Source organism: Trachurus japonicus, chromosome 5, assembly GCF_045865225.1.
Source record: "Trachurus japonicus isolate A0001 chromosome 5, Traja_1.0".
Classification (NCBI taxonomy): domain Eukaryota; kingdom Metazoa; phylum Chordata; class Actinopteri; order Carangiformes; family Carangidae; genus Trachurus; species Trachurus japonicus.
Window position 1 is genome coordinate 27,423,914 of NC_140911.1, and position 12,790 is coordinate 27,436,703.

At 44.0% G+C, this 12,790-nt stretch overlaps 1 protein-coding gene across 1 annotated transcript; it reads left to right on the forward strand.

Moving 5' to 3' along the window:
• Window positions 1-904: 904 nt before the first annotated feature.
• On the forward strand, window positions 905-11,447 carry tmcc2 (transmembrane and coiled-coil domain family 2). Its single transcript, XM_085777103.1, has 5 exons — window positions 905-979; window positions 3,424-3,819; window positions 5,484-6,100; window positions 8,574-8,709; window positions 10,248-11,447. Exons 1-5 carry the CDS (start codon window positions 977-979, stop codon window positions 10,545-10,547), a joined length of 1,452 nt encoding a protein of 483 aa, XP_085633229.1. The 5' UTR covers window positions 905-976; the 3' UTR covers window positions 10,548-11,447.
• Window positions 11,448-12,790: the final 1,343 nt, after the last annotated feature.

A 12,790-nucleotide genomic window follows, 5' to 3' on the forward strand; every position in this document is an offset into this window, starting at 1 on the left:
GGACTGCTGACAGGAAGTTAGCCAAAACCACCGGATCGCTTACTTCTGCTTTAAGTCTAGACTCTATATGAACAAACTCCCAACAGTGCAATGCTTTTTATCACACAGCTGCATCAGTTTTAATCATCAGTACCATAATGGATTCCATTAAGGATATGCAACAGTCATTTGTGTGCAGGGGAAGTTCTTTCACTTTAAAGAGTGTTTTGCATTTTATGAAGCAACACTTTTCCCTCCATCAGATTTCCCCAACAGCCTGCCCATGGAGGAGGACGTGTTGCTCCTACTTACCTACTGAAAAGTATGACTGGTTTATTTTAAAGATGTTAGTAGTGACACCAGCACTTGGTGGAAGTTGAGGTCCATGCATGTAGTGCACAGTGGCTCTCTCTCCTCTGCAGCATGGAGGTTGGCACCTGTACGCCTGCGCTCATCTGCCCCCCCCCTCCCCTACCCACCACACACACACACACACACACACACACACACACACACACACACACACACACACACACACACACACCACCCCACCACCATTTCACTCCATCATCTGTCCCTCAGCTCCCATCCATTATAGGGCAGTATTTGCATTTAGACTGACTGAGAGAGAGAGCAACGGAGGGAGGCGGGGGAGCATATGACACAAAGGAGAGAGAGAGAGAGAGAGAGAGAGAGAGAGAGAGAGAGAGAGAGAGGGATCAGAGCGTTAGAGGGAGGGAGAGGGAGAGGGAGTGGGAGGCTGCAGATATCAATGGCATTAACAATGGAGAATTAGGGAGCAGAGAGGTGATAGTCAGTCAGCCAGACGACGGCTGGGGGGAGAGGAGAGCTAGCCTATTTGAGGAGGGAGTCTCCTCCTTGGCGAGCACAGGGGGAGGAGGTGGAGGAGGAGGAGGAGGGAGGAGGAGGGAGGAGGAGGAAGATGGGCCTCGAACACAGACTTGCAATGGCACTGCAAAAATTGGATTAAAGCAGTATGGTAACGTTTCTGATTTAATTTTTCGCTGTGCTGCTTGTGTTTCATCCTCATGTGTTCGTGACATCCATCGGCTTGTGTCTGGTGTGCACAGTGTGTCTCCTGCCGAGTGGAGAAGACACACTTGTCCTCTTTGGGCTTTTTTTTTTTTTTTTTTTTTAACGCCACAGACATCTGCCATATCCATCCTCCTCATCCTCATCCTCACCACCTCACATCTCTCCTCCCAGCCTCCAGGAGCTGTGAACTTTGCAGCGAAATAACACGGTAATAGAGCGGAGCATCAGCGCAGCCATCGCTGTGTTGTTTTTGTTGTATCGTAGGTAGCCTGTGTGTGTGTGTGTGTGTGTGTGTGTGTGTGTGTGTGTGTGTGTGTGTGTGTGTGTGTGTGTGTGTGTGTGTGTGGACCGTGCACCCCCTCCTCCTGAATCAGCCCACTTTCTCTGAGAGGATCAGGAAATCATGATTAACCACCGGGGACTGCAGCACTCATCTGATTTTCCTTGCCGTTACAATGTGATTGTAACATACTAAATGCGCGCGCATGCACGCACGCACCCACACCGCCTGCCTCGCTTCGCTTCGCTCTGGATGATTTATTATAGGACAGGGAGCTTGTGCTCATTTCACACTGTCACGCAAATAAAAACACAAATCAATCCGCGCCCCCCTGTCCCGTCCAGAGAAATGAGAGCAGCGCAGTGAGATGTTCGGTGTCATGTGGTCGCCTGAGCTCGTGTTTGCAGGTTCTGATTACAGTGTTTTGACGTCAGGCAGAGGGTCATTAACAGCCCCGCCATCTGCCGGGCCACGCAGACACACACAGCACCGACAGGGAATCCCCACCGCGGATCAATGATCACAACAGTGTGCCATAAGACAAAAGGTAGATACATACAGGTTGATGCCAGAGTCAGACAGAGGCCAACATTTCCTCATCATAACTGTCTCATTGCTACACACCACCATTGTCTTAATGCATGATGCAGCTTGTTTTCACTTTTACTCCCCATAATGAATTCATAGGAGAGGTGCTGCATAATGAAGCTGAGTTCCTGCATGTGTGCTGGGTTGGAAGTAGACTAATTATCTATAATCTAATTAAAGGGATAGTTCAAAATTCAAATTTCACTCATTATCTACCCACCCTCATGTCGACTAAGAGCTGTGAGAATTTTCAGAGTCCTCCGTGCCTTCTCTGAGTTACAGGGGGGTCCGTGCAGCAGTATTTGTCCATATAATGGTTGTGAATGGATACCAACTTTCTTCGTCCAAAGAGACACACCAAAAAACATCCAAATACCTCCATACTGCTCGTCTGTAATGTCCCTCTTGTATTGAAGCCCTAACATGAGAAATTGTTCCACCGGTTAGTGGAAGAGCAGTGAACTGAGACACTGGGAGCTTCCGCTACAAACAAGCTTAAAATATAGACTTATTTTATTTTTTTTCGGAACAATTTCTCATGTTGGGGCTTCAATACAAGAGGGACATTACAGACGAGCAGTATGGAGGTATTTGGATGTTTTTTGGTGTGTCTTTTTGGACGAAGAAAGTTGGTATCCATTGACAACCATTATATAGACAAATACTGCTGCGCGGACCCCCCCGTAACTCAGAGAAGGAACGGAGGACTCTGAAAATTCTCACAGCTCTTAGTTGACATGAGGGTGAGTAGATAATGAGTAAAATTTGATTTTTGGGTGAACTATCCCTTTAATGCATCATGCAGCTTGTTTTCACTTTTACTCCCCATAATGAATCTTCATAGGAGAGGTGCTGCATAATGAAGCTGAGTTCCTGCATCTGTGCACTAATTATCTATAATCTAATTAATGCATGGTGGCCTTTGTGTGTAGCCTACTCTCTGATGCCACCACCTCATCTGTAACTGGTACAAGTGACTGCAACATCTCTCATATCATATGGTCTTTTTATGTACACAGTGATTTTTGATTTGTTATCATCATCAGACAGTTTTATCCATTCCTTTGAAAGAAGAAGCTCCACCTATCATCAAAGTAAATGTTTGGTTGATAACGGAAACTTATATATTGAACTGAATATTCATCTATTGGAAAATGTCACATTTTTGTGTCCAAAAGTGAGTGGAAACAAATAAATTGCAACAGCACTTCTGTGCAGTATTAGTTCAAGTTATGTAGGTCCTATCAGGAAACTCCAGGGATATGATTACGGTATTAAATAATAACTCTTTAGTTTACAGCCTGTTCTATACATAGTACAATTTCTGGAAAGTTAGTTATTACAGAGGAGTTTGCCTGTTCTGGCATCATTGATAACATCCCACTCCACTTGTTTTCAGTTCCATACAGCTCCGTCTGTGTGCACGTCTTCAGTACAGATAATGCACGTTCTATTTGAGAAAAATCATGTTGCTTTTTCCACATTTGGTGACTGCTCCCTGTCCTCTCTTCTCCCTTCAGCTGGACAAGAGTGAGGTGGCAACTCTATGCATACCCTCCACCACCAACCATGGAGGTTCTGACAGTAACATTAGCGTGGAGGGAGCGGGGGCAGCGTCTGGGGTCATGGCTGGGGGAGCTGAGGGTTCGACGGCCGGGGAGCCACAGCGCACGCGAGCAGCTCTGGAGCACCTGCAGCAGAAGATCCTGAAGGTCACCGAGCAGATCCGCGTGGAGCAGGAGGCCCGAGACGACAACGTTGCAGAGTACCTGAAGTTGGCCCACAACGCTGACAAACAGCAGGCGTCCAGGATCAAGCAGGTCTTTGAGAAGAAGAATCAGAAGTCAGCACAGACCATCGCACACTTGCACAAGAAACTAGAGCACTATCATAAGAAGCTAAAGGAGATAGAACAAGTAAGTGAGAAAGTGTGTAGTTAAAGGGATAGTTCACCCAAAATTCAAATTTCACTCATAATCTACTCACCCTCATGTCGACTTAAGCCTGCCACACACACATAAAGATAATCGGGCTGATTTTGCCCCGATTTTCCCCCTTCCGACCACGGACAGACATCGCCCGATTATCTTAAGCTCTTAAGATTATTTTATAAGATTCTCTTGTAGTGTGTGGTGTGTTAAGAGTCAAAATTCCCCCGACAATCGGCTCGGAAAACGTTCGGCACCGATAATCGTAAGTATTAAACATGTTCAAAATTATGATTGTCGGCCCGACAACCGTGGCCGTTTCAATCAAAAGTCATCTTGTGTGTGGAAAGCCGGTGTTGTGCGGAGAAGCACCTGCTTGCCGAGCTCTGCATGCTGCTCCGCACAACACCGGCAACCTCACAGAGAGCCACGGTGCAGCCCTGGCATTACATGAGGTTCACACAGACATTCACGCATACACGGGAGGTTTCCTGATAGCCGATAGCAAAGACGGTAGCGCTCGTAGCCGGCAACAGTCGTCATGTGACAGCGCACGAGTCCCTATTGGACAGCCGCTTGACTGCTCGGCGTCCAGAGCCACAGACACACAGACACACACAGATGGGATCGTTGTAAAGGCTGAAGTGTCCCGCTTTCATTAAAAACAAAATTGACGCTCTTATTGTCCATTCCGGAAATAGACCCAAAAGAGTAGCTACAACAACACCCCTGGTATCGCTGCCGACCGTTTTCTGAGTTTTCTGACCGGAGGGTCAAGATTCTGAAAAATCTTAATGTGTGTGGTGTGCTGTGTTTGGAATATCGCAGCACACCACACACAATACGATCAAAACTGTTCAATCACAGATTTTTTATCTTTATGTGTGGGGTCTCTCAGATAAAAAATCGGTTGACATTTCTAAAATCTTTATGTGTCCCCCTTAAGAGCTGTGAGAATTTTCAGAGTCCTCCATGCCTTCCTCCATGGTGCTCGTCTGTAATGTCCCTCTAGTATTGAAGCCCCGACATGAGAAATTGTTCCGCCTGACACAGGAAGAGCAGTGAACTGAGACACTGGGAGCTTCCACTACAAACAAGCTTAAAACATAGACTTATTTAATTTTTTTCGGAACAATTTCTCATGTTGGGGCTTCAATACAAGAGGGACATTACAGACAAGCAGTATGGAGGTATTCGGATGTTTTTTGGTGTGTCTTTATGGACGAAGAAAAGTGAGCCCCATTTACAACCATTATATGGACAAATATTGCTGCGCGGACCCCCCCGTAACTCAGAGAAGGGACGGAGGACTCACAGCTCTTAGTCGACATGAGGGTGAGTAGATAATGAGTGAAATTTGAATTTTGGGTGAACTATCCCTTTAATGAGCTACTGTGACTGTTTAATCATCTTGTGTTTGACACATACAAGTGCTCTATATTTGCGAGGACAATTATTTCCAAATATAGACTGATGCTTCTCAGCTCCTAACACCTGTATAAACCAATGCATCACCCTGTGTCTCACCTAACTCTCTACAGGACCTGTTGTCCTCATCCTCCTACCGCTCTGTCTCTTAAACCTAGTCACCTCTCTCCTACCTTTGAGATCCTCCACTTCTCTGCTTCCTCATCTCTCTTCCCTCTCTACAGAATGGACCGGCCCGGCAGCCTAAGGATGTCCTGCGGGATATGCAGCAAGGATTAAAGGATGTGGGAGCCAACGTCCGTGCTGGGATAAGTGGTTTTGGAGGTGGAGTAGTTGAAGGAGTCAAAGGCGGCGTGTCTGCCCTCACTCACACAGCTGTGGTCTCCAAGCCCAGAGAGTTCGCCAGCCTTATCAGGAACAAGTTTGGCAGCGCAGATAACATCGCTCACCTTAAGGACACGCTCGAGGACGGAGTCGGGGGCCACTCCGAGGACGCGCCCACGCCTCGTGCGCTCAGTGGAAGCGCCACTCTGGTCTCCAGCCCAAAGTACGGCAGTGACGACGAGTGCTCCAGCGCCTCTTCTGGGTCTGGAGCAGGCAGTAATTCTGGTGGAGCCGGGGGAGGAGGGGGAATATTAGGGCCAACAATGGGGAGTCCGAGGCTGGACGGGCACCACCATCACCACCATCACATGCATGGCTCATGGGACTCCTTACTTGAAGGTCTGCAGGAGATCAAAGCCAGCCAGGCACACATGGAGGACGCCATCGAGGACATGAAGGGCCAGCTGCAGAGTGACTATTCCTACATGACACAGTGCCTGCAAGAAGAGAGATACAGGTAGAGGGGTCATTCCTATGTTCCCACAGCCCTATGTTCCCTCAGCCCTATGTTCCCACATTTCTAACTTTTGTTGTCACTGAAAATTAGGCCCTATGTTCCCACAGCCCGTTGGTCCCACCATTGGTTGGGTTTAGGCAATGAAGAAAGGAGTTGGTTAAGTTTAGTAAAAAGACCAGGTAGAGGCTAGACAGGCCAGATAGATAGAGTCCAGATAGGTAGAGAGAGTCCAGAGGGAACATAGGGCTGTGGGAACATAGGCACGGACCCAAGGTAGAAACCCTGGGACACTGGCAGCCACTCTCCATCCAGCTGTAAAGCAGTGATGACCTCGGGTTAAATGGGCAAGCATATAAAAAATTTTGGAAAAATAAAAAAAATGCTATTTTCTAATGTTTCTAGGGTATAATAACACAATTTCATGATTTTTTTTTCAAAATATGACCTATATTTTTCATTTTAGAGTTTGTAGGCCCTATCTCCCAAGATACATTGCCTGTTTAGGGTATACATTTGCCATTTACCAATTTATCAAATATTTCATTTATGAACTTTTAAAACATATTATAAGCAATTAATTAGCCACTCTCTGTGGCTCTGTGTGTATGCGAGTGTGTGTGTGGAGGATAGGACCGCTCGGCATGGGATTCAAACCGGGGTCGCCTGCAATTAGGACTATAGCCTCAACACTGAGTTAAACACCACCCCACAACACATCATGTTTTGTTGCAGACAGATGCTGTATCTATCACTGGATCTTTTACATAAGAATTCACTATACGAAAGGTAAAGGTAAAGGTACTTTATTTGTCACATATACAGCTAGTACAGTGAAATTCTTTCTCTGCATTTAACCCATCCCTGAGGAGCAGTGGGCAGCCACGGTGCAGCGCCCGGGGACCAACTCCAGATTATGAGCCAGTGCCTTTGGTCAGGGGCACTGACTGGAGGATCAGGCTAGCTGGCATGTTTTTACTCTAATCATTACCTGAACATCCTCCCTCTTTTACTGTTGTTCGCTCCCTTTTCTAATTATTTGTTGCCTGTGTTGCTCAATAGATGGTGGTATTCTAGTAATACTGCATATTCAACTTTTAACACCTTTATATTATTGATTATCTGTAGAGTTTAGGCTTCCAAACATACGTATATCTGAGAGTGATTATGCCAGTTTATATACCCCTGTCTGGACAACGTATCCCCCAGGATACAGACTTTCAAAGCCTGTTTATCAAAGTTATGTTAATGTAATTCATTATTTTTCAACTAGAATACATAAAATTATCCTTAAAGAACAATAATTTCAAAAACAAATCCCCCCAAAATGTAATTAACAAGAAAAACAAAAACACTTTCCTTATGTCCAGTGTCTCTGTCCACGTAGGCGGCCATTTTGGAGTTTGACATAAAAGTATCAATTTAGTTTTGAATGCTGCCATAAAGTCACATGACCTGGGCACTTGACCCATTCCCCCTTAAGACTTTCTCATGATATTAAAGGGACAACGAGGAGTTTTGGAAAAGTGAAGCATTCTCACACTACATTTATGAGCCTCCGCGCGCAATGTGAAATTCTTTGACCGGCGCAAGACAAACTCATGTTTTCATTCATCAAGAATTAAAGTCAGAGGTTCGAAGACGATCAGATACCGTCGTAGTTATGACCATAAACGACGATTCGGTGGCGTTATTCTCATGACTCGCCATGAAGCCGAAAGAAAAGAAACGCTGGTCGGCTCGCCCAGCATTTCCACCACCACTAATAATAACAAAATAACGATAGAGACAAAACGATATATTTATCGAAAATGGAGCCATTAACAAGTGTGGGTAACGCATCCCCATCCCCCCCCCCCCCCCACAGCCTGCCAAATGTCTGTATCCCCCAGGATACAGAAACTGTTTAAGTGTACCTGTAGTTGGAGTAGAACACATTGCTCCATCTCTCAGTTTTAGTTGATGTTCTTTAAACATTAGACAATGGTGCATTGGTTTGGAACTATTTTCAGATGTGGATTGATACACACACTTGGTGTTCTGTATTTAATCCAGCAGGACATGCAGAATAAACTTCAACTGCAGTGTTGCTACAATAATGTGTGGGGTGCAAACAGGAAATTTAAGGGCGCTGTAAATTGCCGTAAATCAAAGCAAATATTCACATTTTCTCTTCATTCATGATCCTCACACACATTGGCCTGACACCTGTAATGGCAGATTGCAGATTCTTTGAGTCGCCCCTTCCATGTTTCACCAGTGTTAAAAAACAAACAGCCAATTTACTAGTTGCACATGCGCAGGTAGAAAAATGTACTTGCGCTGTCTCAAATTTTAGGGCCAGTCTGGAGCCCTGGATTATACTGGCAATATGTGACTTCTGACGTGATTCAAGAGCCAAAGTTTCCCATAATTCCCTGCACAACATTTGTCATTCTTATAAACTTCTTACGTTGGTTTTGCTCTGTAAACTCAGGTACGAGCGACTTGAGGAGCAGCTGAATGACTTAACAGAACTGCACCAGAATGAGATGACCAACCTTAAACAAGAGCTCGCCAGTATGGAAGAAAAAGTGGCCTACCAGTCATATGAGAGGGCCAGAGACATCCAGGTAAACGTCTGCTGTTTCTTTTATCCAAGACAATGTTTACCATCTTTTTACACTTGTAACAATGACAATTGTTGTGTCATTGTACCCAAACTCCACCAATAACCAGTACACACCCACATTTTGTACCTATAGGATTGTTTATGCTGTTTACAAGGGCCATCAAGTCATATATAGACCTTGACAGCCTGGCTTAAAGGGATATTTCAACATTTTGGCAAATTCACCCATTGCCATAATCCCTATATTCATAGCAGTAATTGTCGGTGCAAGCCGCAGCTAGGCAGAGATACAAACTGCTCAGTTTATGCTACGGAGGCTAATGGTATTTCTCGGTTTCCCTCATCAAACTCATCAAATACACAATCCAACAACTCCAAAACTCTCTGGTGGACAAGTTGTGACCTGCACATTCACTACGCTATGAGATAATAACGTATAATTATGTAACATTACGACACACAAAGCAAATACTCTGAACTACTTGCACTTTTTAAATCACTCTACCAAGTATCCATGTCTGGAATATAGTTCTGGTTACGCATTTGCCTTGAAAACAACTCTCATCTCATAACATTAGATTATTATTTCATAGTGTGATGAATGTGCAGGTCACAACTTGTCCACGACAGATTTTTTGGAGTTGTTGTTGTTGTGTTGGATTGTGCATTTGATGAGTTTGAAAAAGAAACAGCTTGCACCGACAATTAAAGGTAACGAACCCCTAAATTAACTCCTAAAACTATAGGGATTATGGCAATGGGCAGATTTGCCAAAACCCTCATGTCGACTAAGAGCTGTGAGAATTTTCAGAGTCCTCCGTGCCTTCTCTGAGTTACGGGGGGGTCCGCGCAGCAGTATTTGTCCATATAATGGTTGTCAATGGATACCAACTTTCTTCGTCCAAAAAGACACACCAAAAAACATCTAAATACCTCCATACTGCTCGTCTGTAATGTCCCTCTTGTATTGAAGCCCCAACATGAGAAATTGTTCCACCAGGAAGAGCAGTGAACCAAGACACTGGGAGCTTCCGCTACAAACAAGCTTAAAATATATACTTTCGGAACAATTTCTCATGTCGGGGCTTCAATACAAGAGGGACATTACAGACGAGCAGTATGGAGGTATTTGGATGTCTTTTGGTGTGTCTTTTTGGACAAAGAAAGTTGGTATCCATTGACAACCATTATGGCCAAATACTGCTGCGCGGACCCCCCCGTAACTCAGAGAAGGAACGGAGGACTCTGAAAATTCTCACAGCTCTTAGTTGACATGAGGGTGAGTAGATAATGAGTGAAATTTGAATTTTGGGTGAACTATCCCTTTAAGTATTTCTCTGGATTGTTAGATTCTCTTGACTGGATAAGAGATAAAGTTTAAAAAGTAAATAAATAGAGTAAAAAAAAAGTCACCAATGACGTTATTATTTATTACATTTTATTGAATTATATTAAGTGTGTAACAGTGTATCTATTGAGGAACTCAATCTGATGGTGTGGTTACTCTGGTTGTGTGTGTGTGTGTGTGGGTGCTTCCAGGAGGCCGTAGAGTCGTGCCTGACCCGCATCACCAAGCTGGAGCTGCAGCAGCAGCAGCAGCAGGTGGTCCAGCTGGAAGGAGTGGAGAACGCCAACGCTCGCGCTCTGCTGGGGAAGCTCATCAACGTCATCCTGGCGCTGATGGCCGTGCTGCTGGTCTTCGTCTCCACTTTGGCCAACTTCATCACCCCTCTGATGAAGACCCGAGCCCGCGTGGCCGCCACCGTCCTGCTGACTTTGCTGCTGTTCGTCCTGTGGAAGCAGTGGGACTTTGTGGAGACGTGGCTGCTGCCCAGCTGAGCTCCCTGTGGCAGACTCCAGAGGGGACCAGAGAGGCACAGCTGGTTTCAATTCAGTCCCCACCACCAAAGGATACGGAGACTGAAATAGAATGAGAGCCGCTGCACTCGTTCCCTTTGAGTTTAAAGTGGGAGCATCTGAGGACAAAACACTGCACTTTGATTTGAGGACAGGGCAGGATCCAACGAACAGTGTGTTGAGAGGTGCTTCTAAAGGTGAAAGACTAAAGACATCATCTCATCTTGCCACAAATCTATTGCTGTTGATTACGATCATCACTTGCAATGCTGTCACCAAAAAAACTGTGTTTCTTGTAAGACATCTTTGGATGGTCTTCTCCGACTACTTACGATACATGAATTGCAAAGACAACTGACTATAAACTGCTGATCATGTGTTGCTGCAGCCTTCATGTTGAAGCTAAAGCATATTTGAAAGGAAAAGTATTTTTCATGAATGTTCTGTGCTCATGCATGTCCCCGTGTGTGTGCACTGACACACATTTAGCTGGCATGAGTTAACATTTCTTCTATAACTGCCATTTTGTTGTCAGAGATACAGTGCAGGTACAGTGTGTTGTTCTCAGTGTCATTCCTGGTTTGTTTCACACCCTGCTGTTGAAGCCGCATTTCTTCCTTTTTGTCTTTTTCTTGAAGTTGGAGGAACAGTTTTTTTTAATTGCTGATATCTACTAAAATTCACATAACAACTGAACAATGTAAAATATGTTCTGTCCATAAATACTATTTCATGACCACTATTGTACTACTGCTATTATCCACAGTGTCAAACTACCTGGCATGTCAAATTGTATCAAGGTTTATATCCAGTTTGCAAAAAATAATTATTGCTGTTTTATTAAACAATGTGAAAAATAAACAATTTCAATTCCTAGGCTGATCACAGATGTATCTACAGCATTCTTTACTCAGACTGAACTCTAGAACTGAAATGATTTCAGACTGGGCAAGAGAGTAACATCTTACATAACTTAGATCGAGGAATAATGGTTTTGTTTTCTAATAATGCGGCTTATGTTAAAGTTGTAAATAATGACTTTATTAATAATTGGTTAAGTGTTTACTGATGCTAAGAATACCTAGGAGCTTTTAGTAAGACCAACTCCCAGGTTGCCAGGTTGTCTCCTCTGACTAACTGAGGAAAAGGACAGTTTGGATGTATTTGGACCAAAATCTATTTATGAAGCAGTAAGTAGGGTAAAACTTTACACACTTAACTAATGCTTAATTAGTCAAGCATTAATCTTAATTCATAACGGATGAATACTCATTAGTATGTAGTTTATAAATACTCTGTGTGCTTGCAGTTATTGCTAATCAATGATGAGTAAAACATTTTAACTGTGTTTATAAACTACATACTAATGAGTATTAATGTGTTATAAATGATGAATTCAGTATTTAATGCTTAACCAATGCTTAATAGTGTGTAGGCCTACTTATTATAGTGTTACCGTAATTAGGAATTTACAAACATTATAACTGCAATATTAAAGAAACCTGTCATTGCTGCTCCAAGTATTGATTTATTGTAATAAGGTTTTTCATGGCAACTTAACCCTTGTTAAGAGTGTATAATAGCACCAATATAACAATAATAATAGTAATATGCAATTGCAATTGTTAGCATGTTAACGCCATATTATAAAAGACTTAAGTGACATAACTTTGCTAACTAATTTCAGTGCTAAATGCTAACCTGTGGTTCAGCGTTTTGTGAGTGAAATGACATTATACAACGTTAATGCTGCTAACCAGGGCCGGCCCAAGCCTCCATGTGGCCCTCAGCAAAATCTTTATTTTGGTGCCCTCTATTACTACCAATAATACTAATTATGGATTATTTACTAACCCTTTGTAAATTGGGCGGGACTATGACGGAAAGCAGGCGGGGTTATAACGTGGAAGTGGGTGGGGCTATAACGGAAAGTGGGCGGGGTAATGGAAAGTGGCCGCTATAACGGGTTTAGTGGGCGGGGTTGTGTTGAAAAGTGGGTGGGGCTTGCACGGGAAGTGGGCGGAGCTATAACAGGATAGTGAGCGGGGCTGTAACTGTGGAGTGGGCGGGGCTACCAAAGTGGGCCTGGCCGTAACTGAAAGCTGGCGGGGCTATGCACCTTTTTCCGAACGTCAAAAAACCTTCCTGTGATATACGTTTCCAGGGTTTCAGGAGTCGTGGTAAATGCATGGAATTCATCTCATGGATGAAATCTTTTCATAGAA